Source organism: Gorilla gorilla, chromosome 1 (genome assembly GCF_029281585.2).
Source record: "Gorilla gorilla gorilla isolate KB3781 chromosome 1, NHGRI_mGorGor1-v2.1_pri, whole genome shotgun sequence".
Taxonomy (NCBI): Eukaryota; Metazoa; Chordata; class Mammalia; order Primates; family Hominidae; genus Gorilla; species Gorilla gorilla.
In genome coordinates, this window is record NC_073224.2 from 102,838,553 (window position 1) to 102,866,407 (window position 27,855).

A 27,855-nucleotide genomic window follows, 5' to 3' on the forward strand; every position below is an offset into this window, starting at 1 on the left:
AGGCCCTAATCTACCAAGTCTTCCCCACCACTTCTCCCTTGTTTTCCCCCTCTTCTACTACTTATTTCAAACTTCTGGGATACAATTTCAGCTAAAACGTTTATTTCTCACTCAAAACTTATTTCCCCTCAACCCTATCCCCAAAGAAGAAATAAAATCACAGATACATAACAGAAGTATTTGAGGTACCCTCTCATATATGCAAACAAATGCAGACTAGGCCTCAGGCAGAGACTAAAGGACATCTCTTGGGGTGTCCTGAAGTGATTTGGACCCCTGAGGGCAGACACCTAAGTAGGAATCCCAGTGGGAAGCAAACCCATAAGGAAGCCCAGGATTCCTTGTGATCAGGAAGTGGGCCAGGAAGGTCTGTTCCAGCTCACATCTCATCTGCATGCAGCACGGTCCGGATGTGCCCACTGGGTCTTGGCTTCCCTCCCATCTTCTCAAGCAGTGTCCTTGTTGAGCCATTTGCATCCTTGGCTCCAGGTGGCTCCCTCAGTCTGGACTCTACCACTTGGGTCTCCAGATTTTCTGTTACGTCCTTGTGGGTCAGGATATTTCTGGAAGTCACTGTGAGGTGAAGGCAAGAGGGCAGTAGTAGAGTGCTCCCCTGGGTGGGAGACCCTAGACAGGACAGGACCTCCCTCTTGCTTCTTGACGACCTTGGAGAACAGAGTCCCCCTCCCTTGCTCAGCCAGGGGTTGCTCCCTGCCCTTGCCTCTCACCTCCGTGAGGCTGGTAATCCTCAGACCCAGCTTCTGGTCGACTCTGGAATGGACTGAAGCTGGGCAGGATGATGAGAGCCAGGGAAAAAAGAAGAATCTGGGAGGAAGCAAGAGGAACAGATGAAGGGAGTAGGGGGTAGAGTGAACGGAGGCCAGCTGGGGTTATCGGATGTGGGAAGTAGATCTGGCCGGGTAGTCGGGGTATAAGGATAGAAGCGTGGGGGGAGATGGGAGTAGATAGACTAAATGGTACCAAAACACAAGTGCTGGTCTGGGCAGCTTTGTTGGAAGTTTGAGCAATTAGCGTCTGCAGCTGGCGGAGCTGAGCTACCAAGGAGCTGGGAAAGGAGGAATGAAGAGTTAGTATCATCTGGGTACCAGGGGCCAAGAATGGCACCCCTGTGTGCTGTACCTGCCTTCAAAACACACATACACACACAATGCTTTCACTCACATGTTGTGCCTCTCCAGCTCCTGGACTTTTTTCTGTAATTCTTGGTTCTGTGCAGAACAGGCTGCCACCCTAGAGTGTAGGGAGGTAGGACAAGGCTCAGCAACCTGAGTCCCTTACCTTGCCTGCCATGGTGAGGAAGGGGCCCAGAAATGGCCCACAAGAAGCCAGAAATAACCCAGGCGTACCTGCTCTCCAGCCCATCAATGTACTCCTTCTTCCGCCGCCGACTGTCCTGAGCTGACTGCTTGTTACGGATTTTCCTCCTGACCTTCTTGAGGACCCTCTCCTCTGCCTGGAGGCCCAGGATGTGTGAGTCCTGGGTCCTTCACCTGCCCCCAACTCCCCAATGCTTCTCCTGGGATATTGGCCCCTCAGAGGTCATGGTGAGGCCCCTGGGTTGGGATACCCTTAGGGGAAGCATGTTACCTTGGTGAGGGGCAGGTGAGAGGGCAGGGAAACCCCTTCCTGCCCCAGCAGACGCTTCTCCTCATCGGTCAGGAACAGGGTTTGACAGGGCAGCTGGGGGTAGGGGCAAGAGAAGATGCAATAGGAGTGAGGGGGTCATCCCATTTGCAGCACCCAGGCTACTCCCCCTACATGCCTTCTGGAGAGTGTTTCCTATTTGTACTGGGAGACAACTTTAATCTAGAGGTGAGGTGAGGGGCAGAGACCTTAATTCAGACAGGCTCTAGATCAAGCCAAAGGGACATCCTGAGGCCAAGAAGGGAGAGAGGAGGGTATTGTCATATCCTTCACCCAGAGACTGAGGACCTTGGCACTCTGAGCAAGCTAGGGAAGGCTTATTCTGGTCCATGTCTCCCCATACCCAAGAGAACCTGAAAGAACTCACTACAGTGAAGTTTGCATAATTTCCTTACAGCAAGCACATGATTCACTTTCAGTCATTAACTTCCATTTAGCAGAGTGTGTTATCCAGTTGCCCATCAACCACAGGGAGCTCCCTGGGGCAGTGGCCCATTCTCCCTTAGGGTCTGAGCTCTGCTTCTCAGACTCAGGTTCTGTCCCCTCTCATACAAGGAGCTTCCCAAAGGCAGCCATACGTCTCACAGCAAATCACAGGAGAGGATGTACGGAGAGTGGATGGCCCTTCTCACTAGTATTTCTTTTTGAAAGATGTATGTGGCCGGGCACAGTGGCTCACGCCTGTAATCCCAGCACTTTAGGAGGCAAAGGTGGGCAGATCACCTGAGGTCAGAAGTTCAAGACCAGCCTGGCCAACATGGCAAAACCCAATGTCTATCAAAAATATAAAAATTAGCGGGGCGTGGTGGTGGGTGCTTGTAATCCCAGCTACTTGGGAGGCTGAGGCAGGAGAATCACTTGAACCCGGGAAGTGGAGGTTGCAGTGAGCCGAGATTGCACCACTGCACTCCAGCCTGGGCAACAAGAGCGAAACTCCATCTCAAAGAAAAAAAAGATGTATGCTTCATTTTGTGACTTACAGAGAATTTACTTTGGTTTTTGCCTGCTCATGGTTTTTGGCTTTTGGCAAAACCATTTCCTGTATGGCTTTTCCTGATGTGCCTTTCTTGTTCCTGTGACTGTTTGGTGGAACTATTAGAGGAGTGTCTCTTCCAGTCCACCTAATCAAAATCACTGAGAATGAGGCCTAGAGGGTTTCATTTAAAACAAACAAACAACAAAAAAAAAAGAAAAAAGAAAAAGAAAAAGAAAACAGAGTGGCCAAGGTGGCTCACGCCTGTAATTTCAGCACTTTGGGAGGTCAAGACAGGAGGATTGCTTGAGGCCAGGAGTTCGAGACCAACCTGGGCAACATAGTGAGACTGTCTCTACAATAAAGAAATAACAAAGCATTTACAAACACCATGGTGCTTCTAATGTATACCCAAACTTAGGGGCATCAGACTTTTTTTTTTTTGAGATGGAGTCTTGCCCTGTCGCCCAGGCTGGGTGCAATGGCGCAATCTCCACTCACTGCAACCTCTGCCTCCCGGGTTCAAGCGATTCTCCTGCCTCAGCCTCTCGAGTAGCTGGGATTAAAGGCACCCGCCACCATGCCCAGCTAATTTTTGTATTTTTAGTAGAGATGGGGTACGTTGGCCAGGCTGGTCTCGAACTCCTGACCTCGTGATCCGCCCACCTTGGCCTCCCAAAGTGCTGGGATTACAGGCATGAGGCACGGCGCCCGGCCGGCATCAGACTTTTAAAGGTTCCTCAGCTCAAGATTCTAAGATGTTGGCCGGGCGCGGTGGCTCATGCCTGTAATCCCAGGACTTTGGGAGGCCGAGACGGGCGGATCACAAGGTCAAGAGATCAAGACCATCCTGGCCAACATGGTGAAACCCCATCTCTACTAAAAATACAAAAATTAGCCAGGCTTGGAGGCGCACACTTGTTGTCCCAGCTACTCAGGAGGCTGAGGCAGGAGAATCGCTTGAACCTGGAAGGCAGAGGTTGCATTGAGCTGAGATGGTGCCACTGCACTCCAGTCTGGTGACAGAGCGAGACTCTGTCTAAAAAAAAAAAAAAAAAAAAGATTCTAAGATGCTTAGCTTGGCTTCTGGTCCCAGCTTCAACTGCAGATTTGAAGAGAGGCTAGGACCTGGTCCCTGCCTTTTGGGTACAAGGAGTAATTTTCAGAGGAAAGGGAGGAACAGTGATCTGAGCATAGCCCCCTCTTTACCCAGCCTTGGACGCTGCCCAGACAGCCTTGAGAAGGCATCTAATGTGATACCTCTGCTACACTGTAGCACTAGCCAGTGGGTGCCTCCTGGGCAACTGTTCCAGTGGAAACACTGCTGCTATTGCTTTTCTTTCTTCCTGTACCTATAACCAGTTGGGATTCCCAGGTGGCCTGTCCCATTTCTGTGTCCTGACCCAAGGCTGAGATAATGGCTCTGGCTAAGAATACAATGCACGCAAAGTCTGGGCTTTCTCCTGAGCCCTGTCCCCAGATTCCCTCACCCCACCTTAACTGAGTTTTTGCTACCTTACCCCCAAGAGTTCTTTCTCCCTTGTCCTTTCCTGCTTTTAAAATTGTTCATGTTGGGCCAGGCGTGGTGGCTCACACCTGTAATCCCAGCACTTTGGGAGGCAGAGGCAGGCGGATCACAAGGTCAGGAGTTCAAGACCAGCCTGGCCAATATGGTGAAACCCCGTCTCTACTAAAAATACAAAAATTAGCCGGGCGTGGTGGCAGGCACCTGTAGTCCCAGCTACTTGGGAGGCTGAGGCAGGAGAATCGCTTGAACCCGGGAGGCAGAGGTTGCAGTGAGCTGAGATGGTGCCACCGCACTCCAGCCTGGGTGACAGAGTGAGACTCTGTCTCAAAAAAAAAAAAAAAAAAAATTGTTCACGTTAGTCGGGCACAGTGGCTCATGCCTGTAATCCCACCACCCTGGGAGGCTGAGGCAGGCAGATCACTTGAACTCAGGAGATTAAGACCAGCCTGAGCCTGGGCAACATGGCAAAACCCCAAAACCCCGTCTCTACAAAAATTAGCCAGACGTGGTGGCACACACCTGTAGTCCTAGCTACTCAGGAGGCTGAGGCAGGAGGACTGCTTGAGCCCAAGATGTTGAGGATGCAGTGAGCCGTGATTGCACCACTGCACTCCAGCCTGGACGACAGAGTAAGACCCTGGCTCAAAAAATAAAAAATAGTTCAACTGTTCATGTCTCCTTGGTCTTCAGGCCCAATGCCACAAAAACCGGGGCAAAGGCAGTTCATCATCAGTTTCCATTCCCTCATCCCTTTGCTCTGTCTGTGTGATTATATATGTATCAAGGAGTAGTGATTCTGGCTGACACCAAGACTCACCAGGGTTGTACAGGGCACTGGGGCTACGGTGCCTGCTCTGGGCAGGATGTGGGCATGAGCATCAAAGGGCAGCTCACTGACCATGCAGGAATCAGGCACCATAAATGCTGGGCTCCACTGATCTGGAGTAGAAAACAGGTAGCTGGGAGAAAGGAGACTTAGGAACACCCTGACAGCCGCAGAGCCTGGGTAGTGGCACAGGTTGGGTAAACCCCTTTAACCCCATGGTTAGGGCCGGTCCCGAAGGGCCGTTTCCCCCTTCCCACAAAGAACACTGACCTAGCTGGATGGAGATAAGGCCTACATTTGGCCCAGTTTCCCCCTGCATCCTCTCCAGGGCCCCTGCCTCATAGACAACCTCATAGAGCGTAGGAGAACTGGTTGCCCTGGGGGCAGGGGGACTGTCTGGATGGCAGGGGTCCTCAGAGATGCCACTGTCACTGCCAGGAGATGCTTCTGAGCAGTACACCTCATTGGGATCAATGAAAAGCTTCAAGAAATCTTCAGGCTCACTCTCTTGAAGGCCCTACAGTAGGAAAAGATTATATATATGTGCAGGGAAGAATTTTGGAAGTCCTACCTGACATCAGCCTTATGCTTCATTTTCAGTCCTTTCACTTCTTGGGCATGGAGACAGTTATTATACAACTTACGTCTATTTTGGGGGTGGTCTGTTTTCAGACCTGTCTCCAAGTGGGAGCTGAAGCCTCTTATCACAGAGTTGTGTCTCAACCCCACCCCCACTCTCACTCGTCACACTCACACAGCCACCGTCCCCACCGGACTTCCAGCCTTGCAGTCCCTGTTCCTGTAGCCTAGTTACCGGAACCTCTGGAGGGGGGCAGTGGAGTCCCAGCTCCAGGACGGATCCTGTCGAGAAGATATCCTCTGGGGGCTCCAGCCACGCGTCCAGCAGGTCAGGGATTCCGAGATCCATGCTTCTGCAGGAAGGCGTGTGGGACGGAGGGTTGCAGAAAGGGAATGATGGCTGCTTACTACCCCCTGCAGTTTCTGGGCTCCTCTGCTCCCTTTTCCATTATCCCCGCCCCCCCCCCACTCCTTCCTCACTAGCAAGCCCCCTCACCTGTCCCCTCGATATTTCACCTTCAGCCCTATCCCTCAGGTTCAGACAAAGAGGCCCCCCCCCCCCAAGCATTACCTGTTCTGAAGAGCCCAGCCCTGTCAAGCCAGCATAGCCCGTTGACCGCCCCAAACACTACACCTTTTCTTTCTTCCAGGATCTCGTATCCTGGACCTGCCAGCCAAACCCCGCCCCCAGCCTTACACTACAAAAGTGGGTGCCACCTTGCCAGGAGCCACGGTAGGGCCGCTGTATCTGGGAGTAGGGGACTAAGAGTCTGAGGGTCCACAAACGGAATTTAAGAAGTAGGTAGCCGCGCCCTTTCTGCTGCAGTTTTCTCTTAGCTATAGTAAATCTTCCTGAGGGTTTGGTGTCTCCTAGCGGAAGAACAGAAAAGGCTGTGACTGGAGCACAGGACTCTTGAATGCCTGTTCTGTAGCCCTCGCTTTTGCAAGAGGGAGATCATGGCAGGGTTGTAAACAAAGGCGGAAAAAGTCAAGAGACCTGCGAATTTACTAGGGCATCCCCTCGCCCACCGCGTGGCGCTCTTCCCAAAGCTGAGTCCTGATTGGAAGCTGAAGACTTAGGTTTCGGAGGGGCAGGACATCGAGCCAATGGCACACTACCCTCTCAAGGCCGCCTCTTCCGTAACTGGTCGGAGACAGTTAGGCTGTTCAGGAGAGTCAGGCCAATGGGGCCGCAGTTCTTTCTTTTTTTTTCTTTATTCTTATTTTTGGAGGCAGGGTCTCGTTCTGTTGCCCAGGCTGGAGTGCGGTGGTGCGATCACGGTTCCATGCAGCCCCCGACCTCCCGGGCTCAGGTGATTCTCCCGCCTCAGCACCGCGAGCAGCTAGGACCACAGGCGCGAGCCACTGCGTCCAGCCGGCGGGACTTATTTGTCAGGCGGGGATTGGGTCCCGCCAGCCTAAAGGGAGGGGTAAGCGCCAGAATATGAATCGCCGGGAAGCTCGGAGAAAGCTCCGGGAAACCCTGAGCAGCCAGGTTTGTCTTTGCGCGCCACGTGACTCGGAAGCTCCGGTTTCACCCAGGCGGGGAGTCAACAGCCCGCCGACCCCAGTGGAGCGGTGAGCCTCGCTCGGCAGGCGGCAGGAGCGCGATGGCGGGTTTCCCCGTCCGCAAGCCGAGCAGTGTGGCGTTAATGGAGAACAGCAGCTGTGCGCACACGCTCGCTGCACGCTGCTCATTCACGGAGGGACACGGGGCAGGAAAACTGCAACAAGTTAAAAAGCCTTTTGCGTTTGGTTTGTTGTCTTGTTGTTTGCATACAGTTACCGGGAACATTATGTCCCACACTTGTATAATTTACAAAACGTTTTCATAAACATTGTTCTCTTCCTTAATCCATAACAGTTCTGAGGCACACACGGCGGGTAATATTTTGCAAATTTTACCTATGAGGAGGCAGATCCATGACTAGAAAGTAGTAATACCAAAACTCAGGGTTGATTGATTATTTTTATTTTTTTGCCTTGGTCTAATGAATGATGGTCCAGGAATTCACTTCAAGTAAAACAATGGAGCTAAACTGATACAGGTATGGTTTTCAGCAGTATTTCAGAAAAGGGTAGCTGGGTGAGTAAAACAGTAGTTTGGAGTGTGAATCCCAGAACTCAAACTGCTACTAATTATCCTTATGAAGATTTGAACGGGCTAAGGGTAAAAACAGGAACAGGGTCTAGTCAGGCATTTCCATGTTACTCATATAATTCTTACAGCAAATGGAGCTGACAAGTTTGTTTGTTTGTTTTTCTTTTGAGACGGAGTCTTGCTCTGTGGCCCAGGCTGGAGTGCAGAGGCTCGATCTCGGCTCACTGCAAGCTCCGCCTCCCGGGTTCACGCCATTCTCCTGCCTCAGCTTCCCTAGTAGCTGGGACTACAGGCGCCCAGCTAATTTTTTGTATTTTTAGTAGAGACAGGGTTTCACCGTGTTAGCCAGGATGGTCTCGATCTGACCTCCTGATCCGTCCACCTCGGCCTCCCAATGTGCTGGGATTACAGGTGTGAGCCACCACGCCCGTCCGAGCTGACAAGTTTAAGTAACTTTCTCAAGGTTACCCTGTAAGTAGCTGAACCAAGATTTGGATGCTTCAGCCCATGTTCTTCACACTATCAACCCACCTTGTGGGGCTTTCTCAGATTTCTTATCTGTCTTTCCCGCTCATATCTCTCCATCCTGCTCAAGTAGTGAAGAGACAAAGCAGCCTTCCTAGATTGATGCAGAGCTCCAAGGAAAGCAAAGCTGTTCTTGTTGAGATCATTCTGAGCGAGAAAGGTGGTTAAATACATTTCAAAGGGCTTCCTGCGGGCTGTATGTGCAGAGATGATTTGAGTGGGGAATGTAGTTAGCTTCCGTTGATGTTAGAACTGGAAGGACCCTCTGCAGTCATCTGCTTGTTTAACTTCCTCCTTGCCCCTGATTTATCAAACTCTGGTGAGGAAAACTGACTTGCCTAAAATCATACATCAAGGTATGGTAAAATTGAAGAGATCTATTGGGCCGGGTGTGGTGGCTCACACCTGCAGTCCCAGCACTTTGGGAGGCTGAAGCGGGTGGATCACCTGAGGTCAGGAGTTCAAGACCAGCCTGGTCAACATGGTGAAACCCCGTCTCTACTAAAAATACAAAAATTAGCCGGGCGTGGTGGCGGGCGCCTGTAATCCCAGCTACTCGGGAGGCCGAGGCGGGAGAATTGCTTGAAACCTGGGAGGCAGAGGTTGTAGTGAGCCAAGAGCATGCCACTGCATTCCAGCCTGGGCAACACAGCAAGACTCTGTCAAGAAAGAAAGGAGGAAAGAAGAAAGGAAGGAAGGAAAAAGAAAAGAAAGTTGCCAAGAGATTTTAAATGGTCTCATCACAAATAAATATGTGAAGTAATGCATATGTTAATTAGCTTGATTTAGCCATTCTGCAATGTACATATATTTCTTTTCTTTTTTCTTTTTTTTTGAGACGGAGTCTCGCTGTGTCGTCCAGGCTGGAGTGCAGAGGTGTGATCTTGGCTCACTGCAACCTCCGCCTCCCCGGTTCAAGCGATTCTCCTGCCTCAGCCTCCTGAGTAGCTGGGATCATAGGCATGCGCCACCATGCCTGGCTAATTTTTGTATTTTTAGTAGAGACAGGGTTTCACCATGTTGACCAGGCTGGTCTCCAACTCCTGACCTCGTCATCTGCCCGCCTCGGCTTCCCAAAGTGCTGGGATTACAGGCGTGAGCCACCGCGCCCAGCCCAATGTACATATATTTCAAAACATCATGTTGTACACCATAAATATATACAATTATTAATCATATATGACATATGTATGTGTATAAACAAATATATATATTTGACAACTATAAAGGTAGAACTTGGACCAGAATCCAGGTTTCCTGACCCCCCCAGTCAGTCATAATTCCTTGTTAATGTTACCAATTACGAATAATTTTTTTTTTTGAGACGAAGTTTCGCTGTTGTTGCCCAGGCTGGAGCGCAATGGCGCGATCTCGGCTCACTGCAATTTCCGGCTCCCGGGTTCAAGCGATTCTCCTGCCTCGGCCTCCCGAGTAGCTGGGATTACAGGCCCCCGCCACCACGCCCGGCTAATTTTTGTATATTTAGTAGAGACGGGGTTTCACCATGTTGACCAGGCTGGTCTTGAACTTCTGTCCTCAGGTGATTCATCCTCGGCCTTCCAAAGTGCTGGGATTACAGGCGTGAACCACCGCGCCCGGCCCTTAAGAAGTCTTCACATTCCTCTTTTACTTAAGGAATTACTGGGCTTCGTTTCTGGAGCCTTGTGAGAAGCATTACACTGTCCCCCCTTTTTTTTTCTTTTTTAAAATTAATTTTCCTGTAGGAAGCAAGATCCCATCTGTCCCTTCTTTAGGCAATGAAGCTTTTTTCACCTTTGCATAAAAGAACAGCTGAGCCCCCTTTTTAAATTTTCTTTTGTCCTTACCGTCCCTTGAGGCTAGAAGAGGATTCTCAAGGCACAGAGTTGTGGGCCACAAGAATCCAGGTTGAGGAAACGGTGAAAGTCCTGAGCTGAAACAACTACCTTGGGGCATTCAAGGAACAGCAAACAGCAAACCGACCGGCGGGGGTGGCGGGAGCTGGGCTGGAAATCAGGTGGGAGAACCGGCCAGACGCCCGCAGGCGCGGTACGCAGATATCCTGGAATGCGCTGGGGGCTCTTCCCTGGGCGCGGCTTCAGCACCCCGCATTCCGGTCCCACCACGTCCCCACCCACCTGGAGAAGGCGGAGGCTGCACTGAGTGCCAGAAGTAGTCGAGAAGGGATGATTTTCAAGGCATACCCTCTCTTTGCCTTCCCCCCTTTCCAATTCTGCCTTGTCTTTTTCCTTGTTGTGGGTGCTGGCGAGGGAAAGCAGTCAAGGAAGTTGGTCCCAAGAGGGGAATGCTTTCCCTTGGGCGCCAAGAGGCACTGACGAGGTGTCAGAGCCTTCTGAGGGACAGATGAGACTTTGGCCCAAGGCCAGGAAGATGTTCTCAGATGTGGGCCGGAAGACTTGACAATGCGGGGTCTCCCTCTTTTAAAAATATCCATATAATCAAAGCCTTTGTTGACTGGCCCGCTCCGGCCCCTCAGTCCTCCACATATGCGCCCCAGGGCCCCAGCCCCGAGGTCCTTTTCCTAATATCCGCCCTTGCTCTCTCTCACTCTCCTCCGGTCGCCTGTTCCGCCCGCTCCCGCTCCCGATCTCTGATTGCTCCTAACAGACGTCACTCCCGGTCTGTCCCCGCCCACTCGGTGCTGCCATTGGCAGTCGGTCGTGGGTACGCGGCTCCTGTGGGGGAGGGGGAGCTATGGGAGGGGGCGGGAATTCCCGACTCTAGGCCGGAAGCGCGCGGAGACCATGTAGTGAGACCCTCGCGAGGTGAGTGCGGGCTGTCTGGCAGCGGGGTCCATGTCTGCTGCCCAGGCCTCCCCGGGCCCGGGAGCAGGAGTCCCAGCTCACGCGTTCTTCATCTGCTTCCCGCGACGCTTGGCGGCCTCGCACCCCGCCTCCCGGAGCCCGGACTTTCAGGCACCGCCCTCAGTGTCGCCTCAGTCCGTCCCGGGACCGCAGACTCTTAGGGCCCCTCTCCTTGGCCATCTGCCTCTAGGTCCCATCCTGGGGCCTGAAGCGCTTGTTCTCTGCGCTGGGAAAAGGGGAACGATGGAGCGATCCAGCACCCAAACTTACCCTGTCCAGGTGGCCCACGAAGCTACCCAAGACAGCTCTGCACAGCCCTAGCCTTTTTGGCTTCACCCACTCCGTTCGGGAGTTGGGGACCTGGCCTCTACATTCCTTAGGAGAACTCCAGCTCCAGGTCCTATTTGGAGGCGGCTCCTAGTTTCCTAGTTTTCTGGGGGCACCAGGTGAAAGGGTGATGAGATATCCATACAGCCTTTCTCATGCCTCGGTTTCCCCCTTGCAGTCTTCCTGAATAAGTCACTTGGGAAAGAAAGTGTGAGAAGAGAGGAATGTTCCTGGTACAGGAGTAGATGAGTCACCCTGGGTAGGGGAAGGTCACAAAGTGGCTGGGGCCAGGGAGCTGCACTCTGCTGACCAAGCTTCCCCATTCCTTGCCCTATCTTCCCTTGCATGATTTTTCCCAACCACTCTGGTCTGTCTTCCTAGGTCTGAGAGTCACTGGAGCTACCAGAAGCACCATGGGGCCCTGGGGAGAGCCAGAGCTCCTGGTGTGGCGCCCCGAGGCGGTAGCTTCAGAGCCTCCAGTGCCTGTGGGGCTGGAGGTGAAGTTGGGGGCCCTGGTGCTGCTGCTGGTGCTCACCCTCCTCTGCAGCCTGGTGCCCATCTGTGTGCTGCGCCGGCCAGGAGCTAACCATGAAGGCTCAGGTAAGCCTCTCCTTTTCCCCACACTGCTATGAATGCTTGGCTTAGGGAGGGCTCTGGGGCTGGCGGGGAGTGACCAAAGGAGGAGGGAAAGGCAAGGGTAGCCATTGTTTGGGTTGGGGTGGTCGGCCCTGGAGGGGGTTTGTTTGCTTATTCCCCTCTGTGCTTCACCCCTACCCAGCTTCCCGCCAGAAAGCCCTGAGCCTAGTAAGCTGTTTCGCAGGGGGTGTCTTTTTGGCCACCTGTCTCCTGGACCTGCTGCCTGACTACCTGGCTGCCATAGATGAGGCCCTGGCAGCCTTGCACGTGACGGTGAGCACTGACCTGGGCATGTGACTTGCGGGAGGGGAATCACACACCTCTGGGAGTGTTGGTTTGTGGAGATTGATTCATGTGCCATTCCATGACTGTGTGGAAGGCTTTTGGCATGTGGTATGAATTGTGATTTTTGGTTATGGGGCATAATTCTTTCTATGTGTTCCCTCCCCCTTCCCCATTCCCTGTGTGACCCCTACATTCCCGTTGAGACAGTAAGACACTTTTTCTCAGGTGTGTGACTTGCTCTATGGGTTCTCAGTTCTAGCTACCAGCAAGTGCTCCAAGAATCATCTTCACTCTCTCACCACTTTCCTAAAGGGCTGGAGATAGAGGTCTCTGTAGGCCTGAGAAGGATAGGAAGCGATTCCCTGGGTCTTGGTGTTGCTGACCTTTTTAGGCTTTGGCCCAAGGAAGTGGGCTGTGAGGAATGATCAAGTCCACGGCATAGGACTTGGTTTATTATAGGAAAAACTGAGGCCGTTGGATAGTGGGGCAGGAAAGTCATCCTGGGCTCTTTCCTTTTTTCTTCTAAAACTGAGGAAGTAACACTGGATGTATCCCTTTGTGTGTCTGTGACTGAGTGACCTGTGTTTCCGTATGACTGCGTATAAGCCTGAACGTCCTGTGATATGTGGCTCTATGTATGAGTATTTGGGGAGATGGGCAATGTGTGACCTTTTCATGTATGTCTACATCAGTGACTCTCAACTAGGAGTGTGGCTTTGCCCCTCAGGAAACATTTGGTAATGTCTGGGGATATTTTTAGTTGTTACAATGGGGAGGGGGATGGAGGGAACATTGTGCCTGCTATTGGCATCTGGTAAGTAGAGATCAGAAATGCTGTTAAACAATCTACAGTGCACAAGACAGCTCCCATGACAAAGAATTATCTGGCCCAAAATGTTTTTGTTTGTTTGTTTTTGTTTTGTTTTGTTTTTGAGAAAGAGTCTTGCTGTGTTGCCCAGGCTGGAGTGCAGTGGCACAATCTCGACTCACTGCAACCTCTGGCTCCTGGGTTCAAGTGATTCTCCTGGCTCAGACTCCCGATTAGCTGGGATTACAGGCATCCACCACCACACCCTGCTAATTTTTGTATTTTTAGTAGAGACAGGGTTTCACCATGTTGGCCAGGCTGGTCTCAAACTCCTGACCTCAAGTGATCTTCCCACTTTGGTCTTCCAAAGTGCTGGGATTATAGGCATGAGCCACTGCCCCTGACCCCAAAATGTTAATAGTTCCAAAGCTGAGAAACTTTGGTCTACATGTAACACTGTGAGTGACACCATAATCTGTGTGTACGTATCATTCTGTGTCAGTGTTACCAATTCACTCTATCTTTGTGTGACTGAGAGTAGCCCTGTGTCTGTGTCAGACCCTAGGTCTGTGTAACTGGGCTTTCACCAGATTTTGCATCTCACTCTTCCTTCCCTGAACATTTTGCTGCTGCTTCTGCCCACAGCTCCAGTTCCCACTGCAAGAGTTCATCCTGGCCATGGGCTTCTTCCTGGTCCTGGTGATGGAGCAGATCACACTGGCTTACAAGGAGCAGTCAGGGCCGTCACCTCTGGAGGAAACAAGGGCTCTGCTGGGAACAGTGAATGGTGGGCTGCAGCATTGGCATGATGGGCCAGGGGTCCCACAGGCGAGTGGAGCCCCAGCAACCCCCTCAGCCTTGCGTGCCTGTGTACTGGTGTTCTCCCTGGCCCTCCACTCCGTGTTCGAGGGGCTGGCGGTAGGGCTGCAGCGAGACCGGGCTCGGGCCATGGAGCTGTGCCTGGCTTTGCTGCTCCACAAGGGCATCCTGGCTGTCAGCCTGTCCCTGCGGCTGTTGCAGAGCCACCTTAGGGCACAGGTGGTGGCTGGCTGTGGGATCCTCTTCTCATGCATGACACCTCTAGGCATCGGGCTGGGTGCAGCTCTGGCAGAGTCGGCAGGACCTCTGCACCAGCTGGCCCAGTCTGTGCTAGAGGGCATGGCAGCTGGCACGTTTCTCTATATCACCTTTCTGGAAATCCTGCCCCAGGAGCTGGCCAGTTCTGAGCAAAGGATCCTCAAGGTCATTCTGCTCCTAGCAGGCTTTGCCCTGCTCACTGGCCTGCTCTTCATCCAAATCTAGGGGGCTTCAAGAGAGGGGCAGGGGAGATTGATGATCAGGTGCCCCTGTTCTCCCTTCCCTCCCCCAGTTGTGGGGAATAGGAAGGAATGGGGAAGGGAAATACTGAGGACCAAAAAGTTCTCTGGGAGCTAAAGATAGAGCCTTTGGGGCTATCTGACTAATGAGAGGGAAGTGGGCAGACAAGAGGCTGGCCCCAGTCCCAAGGAACAAGAGATGGTCAAGTCGCTAGAGACATGATCAGGGGACATTAGGATTGGGGAAGACACTTGACTGCTAGAATCAGAGGTTGGACACTATACATAAGGACAGGCTCACATGGGAGGCTGGAGGTGGGTACCCAGCTGCTGTGGAACGGGTATGGAGAGGTCATAAACCTAGAGTCAGTGTCCTGTTGGTCCTAGCCCATTTCAGCACCCTGCCACTTGGAGTGGACCCCTCCTACTTTTCTTAGCGCCTACCCTCCTACCTATCTCCCTCTTCCCATCTCCTAGGGGACTAGCGCCAAATGGTCTCTCCCTGCCAATTTTGGTATCTTCTCTGGCCTCTCCAGTCCTGCTTACTCCTCTATTTTTAAAGTGCCAAACAAATCCCCTTCCTCTTTCTCAAAGCACAGTAATGTGGCACTGAGCCCTACCCAGCACCTCAGTGAAGGGGGCCTGCTTGCTCTTTATTTTGGTCCCGGATCCTGGGGTGGGGCAGAAATATTTTCTGGGCTGGGGTAGGAGGAAGGTTGTTGCAGCCATCTACTGCTGCTGTACCCTAGGAATATGGGGACATGGACATGGTGTCCCATGCCCAGATGATAAACACTGAGCTGCCAAAACATTTTTTTAAATACACCCGAGGAGCCCAAGGGGGAAGGGCAATGCCTACCCCCAGCGTTATTTTTGGGGAGGGAGGGCTGTGCATAGGGACATATTCTTTAGAATCTATTTTATTAACTGACCTGTTTTGGGACCTGTTACCCAAATAAAAGATGTTTCTAGACATCTGTACAGTATCTGATTCGTTTGTTTTGGGAAAGGGGTGGGCATGTGGCCAGCCTGAGAGGGCCTGAGTCCCAGATGTTTACAGCTGTTTTAAGATTCTTGGTCTCACTGTTTTCACTCAGGACCCGATAGTCCCCTTCCCTGAAGATGACCTAATTTTTCCTCCTTTGTGTCTTGGTACTTCTTTCCCGGTCTCCACCCCTCCGCTTCCCTTCTCTTCCCTCCCCTCCCTCTTCCTTTCTTCTCTCTTTAATCCCTCCCTCCTTTCCTTTCGTAGTCTCAGGGCTAATTTAGAACTACTCTTCCCAGCTTGCACCTCTCAGGGAGTAGCCGAGAGGGTGGAGCGAAGTCCCCAGTTTCCGGTGTTAGCAGGGCTGCTGGGAAGTGGAGTCCGTTTCCTCCCAGTGCTGCGTGACTGGGGGTGTGAAGGAGTCTCGTAAACAAACTACAATTCCCGGCGGCCCCCGCGCGCAACAGGTCAGGGCTAGGCTGGGGCCGGGTTTGCGGTGCTCGCTGAGGCGGCGGTGGCTACGGCTGGAGGAGCCGGGCCGGGGCCGCGGCGGAGGCCGCGGCTGGTACTGGGAGGGTGGCAGGGAGGTACGGGGAAGGAAGATGGCGACGTCGGGGGCGAACGGGCCTGGTTCGGCCACGGCCTCGGCTTCCAATCCGCGCAAATTTAGTGAGAAGATCGCGCTGCAGAAGCAGCGTCAGGCCGAGGAGACGGCGGCCTTCGAGGAGGTGATGATGGACATCGGCTCCACCCGGGTGAGGGGCCGCGCCGGGGAGCCGGAGCAGAGCTGAGCAGTTACGGAGCGGAGACCGGAGAGGCGGGGCGGGGGCGGGCGCCGCAGCGAAGGAGGCGGAACAGAGCAGGGGACGCGGGCGCCGCCGTTTGGGAGGCGCAGGTTGAGGGCCGAGGGGCAGGAAGAAGGATTTTGCCGGGGGAGACCGAAACACCGGAGAGGTTTGGGGTGTAGAGGCGACTGGGGGCCGAGTACGTGAGGTGGGAGTGGGCGGAGAGGGGAGATGAAGTCCGGCGGAGGTAGGAGGTGAGTGGTCCTTGTGCATCCCTGACGGAGTCCCCTCGAGGACGCTACTGAAGCATGCCTGGTATTGGGGTATGGCCTGGGAGGAGGGCTGCTTGTCTGTAACCTGGCTCCCGTGAGTTTGTGATCTCCTCCAAACTGGTCCCTCTGCCTTCTGCACTTTGGTGCCCCCGGGAAAGGGCCCCTTAAGTGGTTTGAACGAGCGGTGCTGTGTATAGTGGGGCAGGAAGTCCCCTCCTGCGTCCCGTCCTTTTGCTTCCTTTTTCAAATACTTCTTGTGGTTTCCTGACGTGAATGAAGGTGAGGTCCATTGCTTGGTGTTTTGTCCTGGCCTCCTTGGAGGAGAGGTAGGGTTTTGAATCCTACAACTGGGTAACCGTCCGACCATAAGTTGTGTGGAACTCTATGGTTTGCTGAGCTTTCTAGGGAGTTGGCTGCTTTGTGGGTTAGTGTGTAGGGTGCCTTGGAGGGTCTTCTATGTGTAGGGAATATTCATTCCTAGGAGTTCTTGAAAGAACTTTCAGGCCTCTGCCAGGCTGCCTCTGAAGCCCCCCTGGCTTGGTTTCTTGCTTTCCAAGGCTGGATGTCAGAGGGACCAAGGGGTGGGAGTCCGCCTAGGTGGTATGCAGTCTTAATTTAGGGACACATTCTTCTAAAACAACAGTAGGTAAGGATATTGCAATGATTCCTCATGGCAGAGAGCTAGAAGGAATTTAAGGATTGATGGTGGAACATGACTACAACATCTCTAGCCTTTTTCTGCTGGTCTGACTGTGGTTGCATTTATGACTGTGACTCTGGTTGTATTTTTGTGTGTATCCCCTTTGACTCTATTACTTTTTTTTTTTTTCTCGTCCTTTCCCCTTTGAGTCTCTAGGGACTATGTGCCCTAGTTTGTGGGAGTCAGGAGTTAGGTGGGGAGGCAAATCTGGGAGGGTGTCTGTGCACGCATGTGCACACTTAAATACATGTGTGTGCATAACCCACTAACCACTGTGAGGATTATTATCTAACTGTAGACTGCTCCCCTTTAGGAGCTTTTTCATCATGTTGGGGACAGAGACAGGAAGATGGGAGGCTGATCTTGATAGCGTGAGGCCCTGCCCTCAGGACTGTGATTCTAGCAGAGGCATGGTGGGATCTTAGGGCTCGTATGTGCAAAGAAAGGCTGTGCGAAACTCAAAAGCTGGGGCTTCTCTTTACGGTGCCTCGATCTCTTAAAAGGCCCCTTCTACCCACCTTGCTCCTATTGGTTAATTTCTCAGCTACACAGAAAAGTCTAGTGGGCATACATGGCCAGGGGACCCAAAAGTCTAGAGCTAGGGACAAGAGATCTGGGACTCAGCCTGTTATCTGGCCAGGTGGGAGGGCTCATTTGAGACAGAGATGGCCATGGGAGGCTATACTGGGGTTGCCATATGTGAGACCTCAAGTGGTCTTGAAGTGGTCCAGAGGTCAGCACCGTGCTCACTAGGCTGACCTCCTGGAACAGAATGTCAGTTCTGATGTTGGCTTCTGTACAAGAGTGTGACCCTGGAAGCTCTTAGAACTTGCCTCTCCTCAGCTGCCCTCCTCCCCATGGCCTTGCCCTGGGCCTGTTTATTTGGCTGGTCGCAGGGGCTGAGCCTTGGAAATAGATGGTCACCTCTCACAGAGATAGGATGTCTGTACACAGGCTAAACCCATGCCAGGCTGTCTTACGCCTATGCCAGACATATCTCCCCAAAGTGAGGATGAGACCAGGAAGATGGCCCTGGCCCATGCTGGAGTGGGCTGCTGCTCTCTCTCCACCCTCCTTCTCCAGGCTTCCCTGCCAATTCAAGAGCCTTAGGATTCAGTGGAAGAATGTCCGTTGGTTTTGGTGCTGTTTTTCCAGCTAGGAGAGCTGCCATTCCTTGGATGTTCTAGTTTGGGAGGTGCAGGCTTTGTGTAGCCTTCCTGAGGCTGGGCAAGTGGCAGAGCCCAGAAGCCTGTGCTCTCCAGAGTGGGAAGGAAAGAGGCTGGCAGTAATGGCTCTGTGACATCCACCTGTGGCCTTCCTCTTAATCTCTCAATTAGTCCTGGACACATCTGGAAAGAAAGCAGAGGTTCCTAATAGGCACTCCTCCTTGTGAGTAGCCCGGGGGCTCCTGGCAGCCCCTCAGGAACTCTGCTTAGAGTGATGCCAAATGAGACAGGCCCTCAGCAGAGTATCTGTCTCTGCCTGGCAGGATGATGTCAAGCAGTAGTGATATCATTGATGAGGGCAGTCTGCAGATGGGCTCTGGTGGGTTATTTGCACCAAATCTCAGTGGACCTTTCAAACCCCAACACTGGCCTTTTTTCTGGCAGATAATTTATTTTTTTTTTTTTTACTTTTTTTTTTTGGAGACAGGATCTCAGTCTGTCACCCAGGCGGCTAGAGTGGAGTGACATAAACATGTCTCACTGCAGCCTCTACTTCCTGGGCTGAAGTGATCCTTTTTTTTTTTTTTTTTTTTTTTTGAGACAGAGTCTCTCTCTGTTGCCCAGGCTGGAGTGCAGTGGCACAGTCTCGGCTTACTGCAACCTCCACCTCCCAGGTTCACGCCATTCTCCTGCCTCAGCCTCCCGAGTAGCTGGGACTACAGGCGCCCGCCACCACGCCCGGCTAATTTTTTGTATTTTTAGTAGAGACAGGGTTTCACGGTGTTAGCCAGCATGGTCTCGATCTCCTGACCTCGTGATCCACCTGCGTCGGCCTCCCAAAGTGCTGGGATTACAGGTGTGAGCTACTGTGCCTGGCCTAGATTTTTTTTTTTTTTTTTTTGAGACGGAGTCTCGCTCTGTCGCCCAGGCTGGAGTGCAGTGGCACGATCTTGGCTTACTGCAAGCTCCGCCTCCCACGTTCACGCCATTCTCCTGCCTCACCCTCCCCAGTAGCTGGGACTACAGGCGCCCGCCACCACGCCCAGCTAATTTTTTGTATTTTTAGTAGAGATGGGGTTTCACCATGTTGGCCAGGATGGTGTCGATCTCCTGACCTTGTGATCCGCCTGCCTCGGCCTCCCAAAGTGCTGGGATTACAGGTGTGAGCTACTGTGCCTGGCCTAGATATTTTAAAAGCAGTGGCGGCAGCAGCATATCCTGGTGACAGAGATGGCAAGGATGGCTGAAGGAAATAGTGCTCAGGACCCTCCTGACATTCCCACTTGTTCCCCATGTCTCAGTTACAGGCCCAAAAACTGCGACTGGCATACACAAGGAGCTCTCATTATGGTGGGTCTCTGCCCAATGTTAACCAGATTGGCTCTGGCCTGGCCGAGTTCCAGGTGAGTAGACCCCAGCCAGGGAGGAGTGGAGTTTCTTAGGCTGCTTCCTCTACTGACTTCTGTCCTTTTTGGCAGAGCCCCCTCCACTCACCTTTGGATTCATCTCGGAGCACTCGGCACCATGGGCTGGTGGAACGGGTGCAGCGAGATCCTCGAAGAATGGTGTCCCCACTTCGCCGATACCCCCGCCACATATCCTTCACAGGGGACTTGGGAGTGTCTGAAAGGTAGTGGGATGGGGTTCCTCAGGGACTCATAGGAAGCACTTGAAGTGTTGTGCAGTCCCATCCTTCTCTTGGAGCTCTTCTTTACCCAGCTTCCCTGAAAAGCGACCATAGCCCCTGCGTCAGCACCTGCTCCTGTAACAAGGAGTTTTGCTCCTGAGGCTGTGCCCCCTGTCTCTGGCTGGCTCTGGCTGTCTTCACATCAGCTTGCTGCCAGAGGCAAGCCTTCCTTGTCTCCTGCTAAAGGAGATTGGGTCTCTTCTCACATTTCTAAGTTTTCAGTCTCAAAGACCTGCATAACTGTCTCCTCCAAGCCCTGCCTGAACATTCTCCTGGATTTTTTCAGCCCCTTTAGACCTGATTCCCTTTTTCTCTTCCATTCTTTGATCCTATTGTTGTCCCTTATAGAAGAGGAGAAAGGTATGAGTTTCTTGAAACAACTTATCTGCTGCCTTCATTGTTCTTTCCTCATTTGGCCTCTCTCATCTGTCCTCTCTACTTTTTTCCTTAACTGGTGCTGTTCACATTGACAGCTCTCCCTATAGTCCTGCCTACTTATCTCCTCCCCCAGAGTCTAGCTGGCGAAGGTAAGTGTCCAGGGCGGGCAGAAGCTCCTACCTACTCTCTGACGTGTTTCTGGAAGGAGTTGCCCCTTCTGGGTTAGGGCTGGGATTACTGGGCTAAGGTTTCAACAGTACCTCTTCCTATAACGCCAGGGCTGAGAGAGGTGGAGGCAGTTGGAGTAGGTGGGTCAGAGTCCAGCCTTGGCCATGTTGACACTAGTGGTCAAGCCTCCCAGTCCAGCCAGAGCAGAACCAATGGGAACCATAGCCAGGTGGGGGTGTGTGTGTAAGGGGGAGGGGAGAATGGCAGAGGGGCAGGTGAAAATGGCAACTTTCTGTCAAGGGTGGGTGCAAGATGTAGTGTTCTGGCACTTTTAGATTTCTTAAACTCTCCCCTTGTCCATCTCACTTTCAATGCTCATACCCAGGAATGCTGCTGGGCTCCAAGATTCCCATTCAGCTGGTCCTGGCAGAGAGAAGTTTCCAGCTCTCTTAGATTGACTGGGGGAGGGGTCAATCATAGGCAGGAAAAGAACCAGAAAGAAAAGGGGATGATCTGGGTGCTCAGCCATCTTTACTTCCACATTAGCTGCCCCACATTTTCCAACCCCTATGCCCACCTTCTTGTCCACTGCCAGCCTTCCTCCTCATGACTTTGTTTTTCTACCCCAGGACGATGGCCTGGGGCAATTTCCCTGCAGAGAAGGGGCAGTTGTTTCGACTACCATCTGCACTTAACAGGTGATGGCCTTTGCCTTCTTTAGGCCAGATCTCTTATCTGTAGTTTCTGGGGCCCTGCTCCCTCACCCCCACCCTGTTCCAGACCAGCTAGTGTTTTCCCTTGCTGGGCAGGGCTTAGGGACCAGGAAGACTGTCACTGGTGTCAGCTCATTCCTGCTCCCCCCATAGGACAAGCTCTGACTCTGCCCTTCATACAAGTGTGATGAACCCCAGTCCCCAGGATACCTACCCAGGCCCCACACCTCCCAGCATCCTGCCCAGCCGACGTGGGGGTAAGTGGCCCTGTCCCAGGGTTGGGAGTAACCATGGAACTATTTATTTATTAATTTATTTATTTATTATTTCTTTCTTTTTTGAGACGGAGTCTCACTCTGTCGCCCAGGCTGTAGTGCAGTGGCATGATCTCGGCTCACTGCAACCTCCGCCCTCCGAGTTCAAGCGATTCTCCTGCCTCAGCCTCCTGAGTAGCTGGGATTACAGGCATCTGCCACTGTGCCTGGCTAATTTTTTGTGTTTTTAGTAGAGATGGGGTTTCACCATCTTGGCCAGGCTGGTCTTGAACTCCTGACCTCGTGATCCACCTGCCTTGGCCTCCCAAAGTGCTGGGATTACAGGCGTGAGCCACCATGCCCGGCCTCCATGGAGCTATTTAAAGCAGGTAGGCAAGTGAGCACTGCAGCCAATGCCACTGTATCCCTTGCAGGTATTCTGGATGGTGAAATGGACCCCAAAGGTATGTGTTCCTCACTGCTGTGGGTACTGAATGCCAAATAATTTCTGGGCTGGTGTTGGGATTGTGTGCAAGTTCAGGGAGCAGGACTCCTTCCCACCTGCTTCTGCTTCCTGTCCTGCCTTACTGGCTCTTTCTCCAACTCTCCCATCACCAGTCTTTCTCTTTCAAGTACCTGCTATTGAGGAGAACTTGCTAGATGACAAGCATTTGCTGAAGCCATGGGATGCTAAGAAGGTAGGAGGAGGCCACCAGGTGTCACCCACTAGTCTCTCTGCTATCCCCTTGCCATGGGGCAGGCCTTCCAGGGTTCTCCACTGAGCACTGTCCTCATTTTCCATATTCTCCCTTCTCTCCTCAGCTATCCTCATCCTCTTCCCGACCTCGGTCCTGTGAAGTCCCTGGAATTAAGTAAGTACTCCCTGAGGTTGGCTGAGAGGTGGGGGAAGGAAGTACAGGGAGATGTAGGAGACTGATCTCTGCTCTTCCCTGACCACTGCACGCCCCCTCCTATTTACATCTTTCTTTTTCTCTCCTTCCCCTAGCATCTTTCCATCTCCTGACCAGCCTGCCAATGTGCCTGTCCTCCCACCTGCCATGAACACGGGGGGCTCCCTACCTGACCTCACCAACCTGCACTTTCCCCCACCACTGCCCACCCCCCTGGACCCTGAAGAGACAGCCTACCCTAGCCTGAGTGGGGGCAACAGTACCTCCAATTTGACCCACACCATGACTCACCTGGGCATCAGCAGGGGCATGGGCCTGGGCCCAGGCTATGATGCACCAGGTGAGTGACTGTCCTGGCCATGTGCCCACTGGGTGCTGCCTGACTGGAGGGGTGAAGGGGAGGTAGGTTTGAGCACCTGAGATCCTGCTGTGATCACCCACACCGCCTGTCACCTCTGCACCCCAGGATTCCCTCACGGCAGTTCTCAGCCAGTGATAACTGGTAGGTGTGGTGTTTCCTAGAAAGAAGAGGAAGGGCAGTCCCCAGATGGGCAGTGCTGTCAGGGATAGAGTAGGGAGGACGTTGTGTTGCCGCTTTCATAGTCTGGTCACTGCCACCCATTCTGGGTGGAAAGGGGCTCAGTTCCCATCAGTAATGTTGGCATCTCTGGTTTTTTGTCTGTGCCTGCAGGACTTCATTCACCTCTCAGCCACCCATCCCTGCAGTCCTCCCTAAGCAATCCCAACCTCCAGGCTTCCCTGAGCAGTCCTCAGCCCCAGCTTCAGGGCTCCCACAGCCACCCTTCTCTGCCTGCCTCCTCCTTGGCCCGCCATGCACTGCCCACCACCTCCCTGGGCCACCCCTCACTCAGTGCTCCGGCTCTCTCCTCCTCCTCTTCCTCCTCCTCCACTTCATCTCGTGTTTTGGGCGCCCCCTCTTACCCTGCTTCTACCCCTGGGGCCTCCCCCCACCACCACCGTGTGCCCCTCAGCCCCCTGAGTTTGCTCGCGGGCCCAGCCGACGCCAGAAGGTCCCAACAGCAGCTGCCCAAACAGTTTTCGCCAACAATGTCACCCACCTTGTCTTCCATCACTCAGGTATGCGTGGCTGCCTTCCCTGCATGTCTGTCTCCCTTCCCTTTTCTCCTGCCATGTTGTTTCCCTCCCACCCTCCTTTCCTGAAATACCTACTCTATACTCATCCCCTTCCATTCCTCTGTCCTCCACCTGCCCCATCTTTTATCCGTCTTGTCTCCTCTTGCTTCACAGTGCAAACCCAAACGCTGTGGTTAAGCTTTTTTAGCTTCAAACCCTGGCTCCACCTCTTAGTAGCAGTCACCTTGGACAAGTTATTTAATTTCTATAAGCCTCAGTATTTTCATTTCTAAAACAAGGATGGTTCATAAGGATCAAATGAAGTAACATACATAAAATACTTAGCACCACACATAGCCCAGGTATATGCTTGACAAATAGTAGCTTACCCTTTCCTTTTATTTGCCTCCTCTGTTCCTGTCTGTTTTATATCTGTCTTTTATCTCATGCCTCTATCTTGTCTCATCTCCTCCCCTGTATCCCCTCCTAATTTCATAGAATTCGTAGAATCAGTGAATTTCCTACTGTGGAGCCCAATCCCTTCACTTAATAGATGAGGAAAGTGGGACCTAGAGGGAAAGTGACTTTTCCAAGTTTACCCAGCAAGTTAGGAAGAGTTGAGACTAGAACTCGAAACTCTTAGTTTAGGGCTTTTTCCACAGAGATGAAATTCTTAGCCCTTGTCTCCCTTCCTGTCCTTTTCTTCTTGTTCGCTATCTCTACTCCTCTTTTCTTTCATCCAAATGCTCTTTTCCCTCTCCTCTGCCCAACTTTTCCTCCTCCATTGCTATCCCTGGAATGTGTGTTCTGTGTTCCATCTTTACTCAGGTCCCCTCTTTTGTAGGAAAGACTGAGGCCAGATTAGCAACAGCTCTGTTCCCAGAGTGTGGAGTGAGCTTGACTTCCCTTCCTTTCTTTCTCCTTTTCTTTCCTTCTTTTCCCACCCCCTCTGGCCTCTTCAAGGCTGTAGAACAGCAGTTCTCAACATTAGTTCCTTATTTACTAACAATAAATAGTTCAAGTATCAAGGTTTAAGAATGGTTTACTTCTAAGGCTAGGCACAGTGGCTTATGCCTGTAATCCCAGCACTTTGGGAGGCCAAGGCGGGAGTTCAAAACTAGCCTGGTCAATATGGTGAGACCCAGTCTTTACAACAAATAAAAAATTACCCAGGTGCAGTCGCGCACGCTTGTAGTCCTGGCTACTGGGGAGGCTGAGATGGGAGGATCACTTGAACCAGGAAGGTTGATGCTACAGTTCCAACTATGATTGCACCACTGTACTCCAGCCTGGGCAACAGAGTGAGGCCCTGTCTCAAAAAAAGAGAATAGTTTACTTCTGGAGTAGATTTAAAATTACCCCTGTGTTAGCCTCACTATATCACTTTCGTTCTGATAGGCACTTTTTTTTTTTTTTTTTTTGGAGACGGAGGCTCGCTCTGTTGCCCAGGCTGAAGTGCAGTGGTGTGATCTTGGCTCACTGCAACCTCCCACTTCCTGGGTTCAAGCAATTCTCCTGTCTCAGCCACCCGAATAGCTGGGACTACAGATGCCTGCTACCATGCCCAGCTAATTTTTTTATTTTTAGTAGAGACGGGGTTTCACCATGTTGGCCAGGCTGGTCTCGAACTCCTGACCTCAGGTGATCCACCCGCCTTGGGCCTCCCAAAGTGCTGGGATTACAGGCATGAGCCACCACACCCTGCCAACTAATACACATCCCTGGGGTTGAGTAACTGCACTCAACCCCAGGGATGCCCGTGAGAATGTGGAATGTTGTCATGTTTGTTTTGGGAATGGTTGTAGCTAAAGAAGGTGGGAAGCTCTGACTGAGAGTTCTTGGGGTATACACTGAGCGGTAAGCTTCCCTCTTTTTACTTCTTTTCAGGGCGTCCCCCTGGATACCAGTAAACTGTCCACTGACCAGCGGTTACCCCCATACCCATACAGCTCCCCAAGTCTGGTTCTGCCTACCCAGCCCCACACCCCAAAGTCTCTACAGCAGCCAGGGCTGCCCTCTCAGTCTTGTTCAGTGCAGTCCTCAGGTGGGCAGCCCCCAGGCAGGCAGTCTCATTATGGGACACCGTACCCACCTGGGCCCAGTGGGCATGGACAACAGTCTTACCACCGGCCAATGAGTGACTTCAACCTGGGGAATGTGAGTACTCAGGCTCCTTGCTCAAAAGCAGGGGAGTGGGTGAGGGTGGGTCAATGGGGCCTGAATGGCATGGCTGGTGCACTGTGAATGGGGAGATCTAGGTGGGGTGGGTGGTGGGGAGATCTCCTCTCCCCGGAGGTAACATAGCACTGCCAGCTTGGGGCTCCTCTCTTCCTGCGTTTGACCCTACTCCTGCCCCTCTATTTCTGCTCAGCTTGCTCTTTGATGACTTCTGCCTTGACCCGTTCTCTTCCTGGCATGCACATGCTCTGGCCCAGCAGGTACGGTGCCCATACTTACTTCGGGCCCCGTGCTCGCTTCTGTCGCTCTGCTTGCTGCCACCTCCCTCTGTCATTGCCTCTGTTCCTGGGGTGGATGAAGGTTGCTGGGCAAAGGCAATATGTTAGCAGGGCTAGGCAGGACACCAGTTCTAAATCCTACTTCCTCAAGATTTGTCTGTATGTCTGTAGCTGGAGCAGTTCAGCATGGAGAGCCCATCAGCCAGCCTGGTGCTGGATCCCCCTGGCTTTTCTGAAGGGCCTGGATTTTTAGGGGGTGAGGGGCCAATGGGTGGCCCCCAGGATCCCCACACCTTCAACCACCAGAACTTGACCCACTGTTCCCGCCATGGCTCAGGGCCTAACATCATCCTCACAGGTGAATGGGGGTGGGTGGTGATGGGAAATGGAAGGAGGAAGTGACACATTCGCTAATGAGTAGGAGATTGAGGGCTCTTGGAAAAGTTTACAGGACATGGGGTCCTCACCTGTCTCTTCTACCCACAGGGGACTCCTCTCCAGGTTTCTCTAAGGAGATTGCAGCAGCCCTGGCCGGAGTGCCTGGCTTTGAGGTGTCAGCAGCTGGATTGGAGCTAGGGCTTGGGCTAGAAGATGAGCTGCGCATGGAGCCACTGGGCCTGGAAGGGCTAAACATGCTGAGTGACCCCTGTGCCCTGCTGCCTGATCCTGCTGTGGAGGATTCATTCCGCAGTGACCGGCTCCAATGAGGGGACCTCATCACCATCCCTCTTCTTGGCCCCATCCCCCACCACCGTTCCTTTCCTCCCTTCCCCCGGCAGGTAGAGACTCTACTCTCTGTCCCCAGATCCTCTTTCTAGCATGAATGAAGGATGCCAAGAATGAGAAAAAGCAAGGGGTTTGTCCAGGTGGCCCCTGAATTCTGCGCAAGGGATGGGCCTGGGGGAACTCAAGGGAGGGCCTAAAGCACTTGTAACTTTGAACCGTCTGTCTGGAGGTCAGAGCCTGTTGGAAAGCAGGGGTAGAGGGGAGCCCTGGAAGCAGGGCTTTTCCGGATGCCTAGGGGTGGGCAGTGCCAGCCCCTCCTCACCACTCTTCCCCTTGCAGTGGAGGAGAGAGCCAGAGTGGATACTATTTTTTATTAAATATATTATTATATGTTAATAAAAAAATCATATCAAACCCTTGGTGTGGTTAGTTATTTGGGGCATGGCTGGGGATCTAGGGAGTTATAGGGCCATGGGTCTTTTTATCTATTAGGCTTTTTGCATCTTAGCACCACTGTGCTTTGTGGAAGGGCCCCACAGCCTCGGAATTTGTACCCAGCTGGATGTAGGCTTCCACGGCAGCAGGAAATCACTTCATGTGCCCTCCTGTCTGTCCAGGGCCCTGCTGCAGCATCAGATGGGGGCTTTGACTGATCAGACAAGTTATTCCTCTTCCTCAACCCTAGGTCTGGCAGTGAGTCGGGGTAAGGAGGTGATTGCTGGCTGAGCCCACAGGTCTGAAGTGCTCCTAGGTCTCAGGGAAGCCTCAGGGAAGTGAGGTCTTCATCCTCACTCCCTCACTATGCATGAATTCACTTCACCCTCTCCACTCTTCACCACTCATTCATTTTAGTTTTAATTAAACAGATCCTTCAGTGCCATGCATGTTCTGAAGGTTTTCTCTTTCTGGATTGGGTTGCTAGCCCTTGGACCAGCCGTGTGGGCCTCCGCACCCCTCACTCCCCCAACCCGCATAGTGAGAAAAGTAGAGCCCCGCAGTTACCTTACCCCCACCTCCACTGCTCTATTCCACACCCTGCAGTCCTGGCCTCTCTTCCTCTTTCCAAAGCTCTTGTCATTTTCAAAAAAGAGAACTGAGAGCTTCTGGTTCTGGTCCAAAGGGAATGCCCTGTGCCCTAAACCTGGAAGTAGGGGGAGCCACCTGGGTCCCCGTAGACTAGACCTTC

General features: G+C 52.6%; 2 protein-coding genes across 25 annotated transcripts; one reads left to right on the forward strand and one right to left on the reverse strand.

The window, feature by feature from the left end:
* Nucleotides 1–80: 80 nt before the first annotated feature.
* CREB3L4 (cAMP responsive element binding protein 3 like 4) lies at nucleotides 81–6,991 on the reverse strand. Of its 11 annotated transcripts, none has more exons than XM_055360062.2 (11): nucleotides 6,569–6,991; nucleotides 6,289–6,441; nucleotides 5,807–5,924; nucleotides 5,263–5,509; nucleotides 4,984–5,105; nucleotides 1,609–1,701; nucleotides 1,368–1,474; nucleotides 1,183–1,251; nucleotides 982–1,066; nucleotides 729–825; nucleotides 81–573 (listed from the first exon to the last, which is right to left on the reverse strand). In XM_055360062.2, exons 3-11 carry the CDS (start codon nucleotides 5,918–5,920, stop codon nucleotides 380–382), a joined length of 1,128 nt encoding a protein of 375 aa, XP_055216037.1. In that variant the 5' UTR covers nucleotides 5,921–5,924; nucleotides 6,289–6,441; nucleotides 6,569–6,991; the 3' UTR covers nucleotides 81–379. The 11 variants fall into 11 exon arrangements, with proteins under 11 accessions (XP_055216037.1, XP_055216005.1, XP_055216034.1 ...); XM_055360030.2 differs by having other exon boundaries at nucleotides 5,747–5,924; nucleotides 6,569–6,970; XM_055360059.2 differs by having other exon boundaries at nucleotides 6,269–6,991.
* Nucleotides 5,804–27,083, forward strand: SLC39A1 (solute carrier family 39 member 1). Of its 14 annotated transcripts, none has more exons than XM_063694801.1 (16): nucleotides 5,804–5,899; nucleotides 11,710–11,928; nucleotides 12,107–12,237; nucleotides 19,583–19,684; nucleotides 19,760–19,873; nucleotides 20,431–20,495; nucleotides 21,144–21,212; nucleotides 21,381–21,484; nucleotides 21,916–21,945; nucleotides 22,100–22,179; nucleotides 22,304–22,353; nucleotides 22,488–22,732; nucleotides 23,084–23,490; nucleotides 25,375–25,644; nucleotides 26,115–26,301; nucleotides 26,430–27,083. In XM_063694801.1, the coding sequence occupies exons 2-16, from the start codon at nucleotides 11,742–11,744 to the stop codon at nucleotides 26,648–26,650; spliced, it is 2,262 nt and encodes a 753-aa protein (XP_063550871.1). In that variant the 5' UTR covers nucleotides 5,804–5,899; nucleotides 11,710–11,741; the 3' UTR covers nucleotides 26,651–27,083. The 14 variants fall into 14 exon arrangements, with proteins under 14 accessions (XP_063550871.1, XP_055215986.1, XP_063550877.1 ...); XM_063694807.1 differs by lacking the exon at nucleotides 5,804–5,899 and adding an exon at nucleotides 7,045–7,066; XM_063694790.1 differs by lacking the exon at nucleotides 5,804–5,899 and adding an exon at nucleotides 10,827–10,962.
* Nucleotides 27,084–27,855: the final 772 nt, after the last annotated feature.

What these genes read in the sequence shown, in the direction of transcription:
- SLC39A1 (XM_063694801.1), top strand. Translation starts at nt 11,742, where the DNA reads ATGGGGCCCTGGGGAGAGCCAGAGCTCCTGGTGTGGCGCCCCGAGGCG. An exon ending in CACTTCGCCGATACCCCCGC is followed by an intron (nt 19,874 to 20,430) that starts CACATATCCTTC and finishes ACTGGTGCTGTT; the next exon opens with CACATTGACAGCTCTCCCTA. An exon ending in CCAGAGTCTAGCTGGCGAAG is followed by an intron (nt 20,496 to 21,143) that starts GTAAGTGTCCAG and finishes TTTCTACCCCAG; the next exon opens with GACGATGGCCTGGGGCAATT.
- CREB3L4 (XM_055360048.2), bottom strand. Translation starts at nt 5,920, where the DNA reads ATGGATCTCGGAATCCCTGACCTGCTGGACGCGTGGCTGGAGCCCCCA. An exon ending in CTCACCTGCCCCTCACCAAG is followed by an intron (nt 1,475 to 1,608) that starts GTAACATGCTTC and finishes CTGGGCCTCCAG; the next exon opens with GCAGAGGAGAGGGTCCTCAA. An exon ending in GGATTACCAGCCTCACGGAG is followed by an intron (nt 574 to 728) that starts GTGAGAGGCAAG and finishes TTCACCTCACAG; the next exon opens with TGACTTCCAGAAATATCCTG.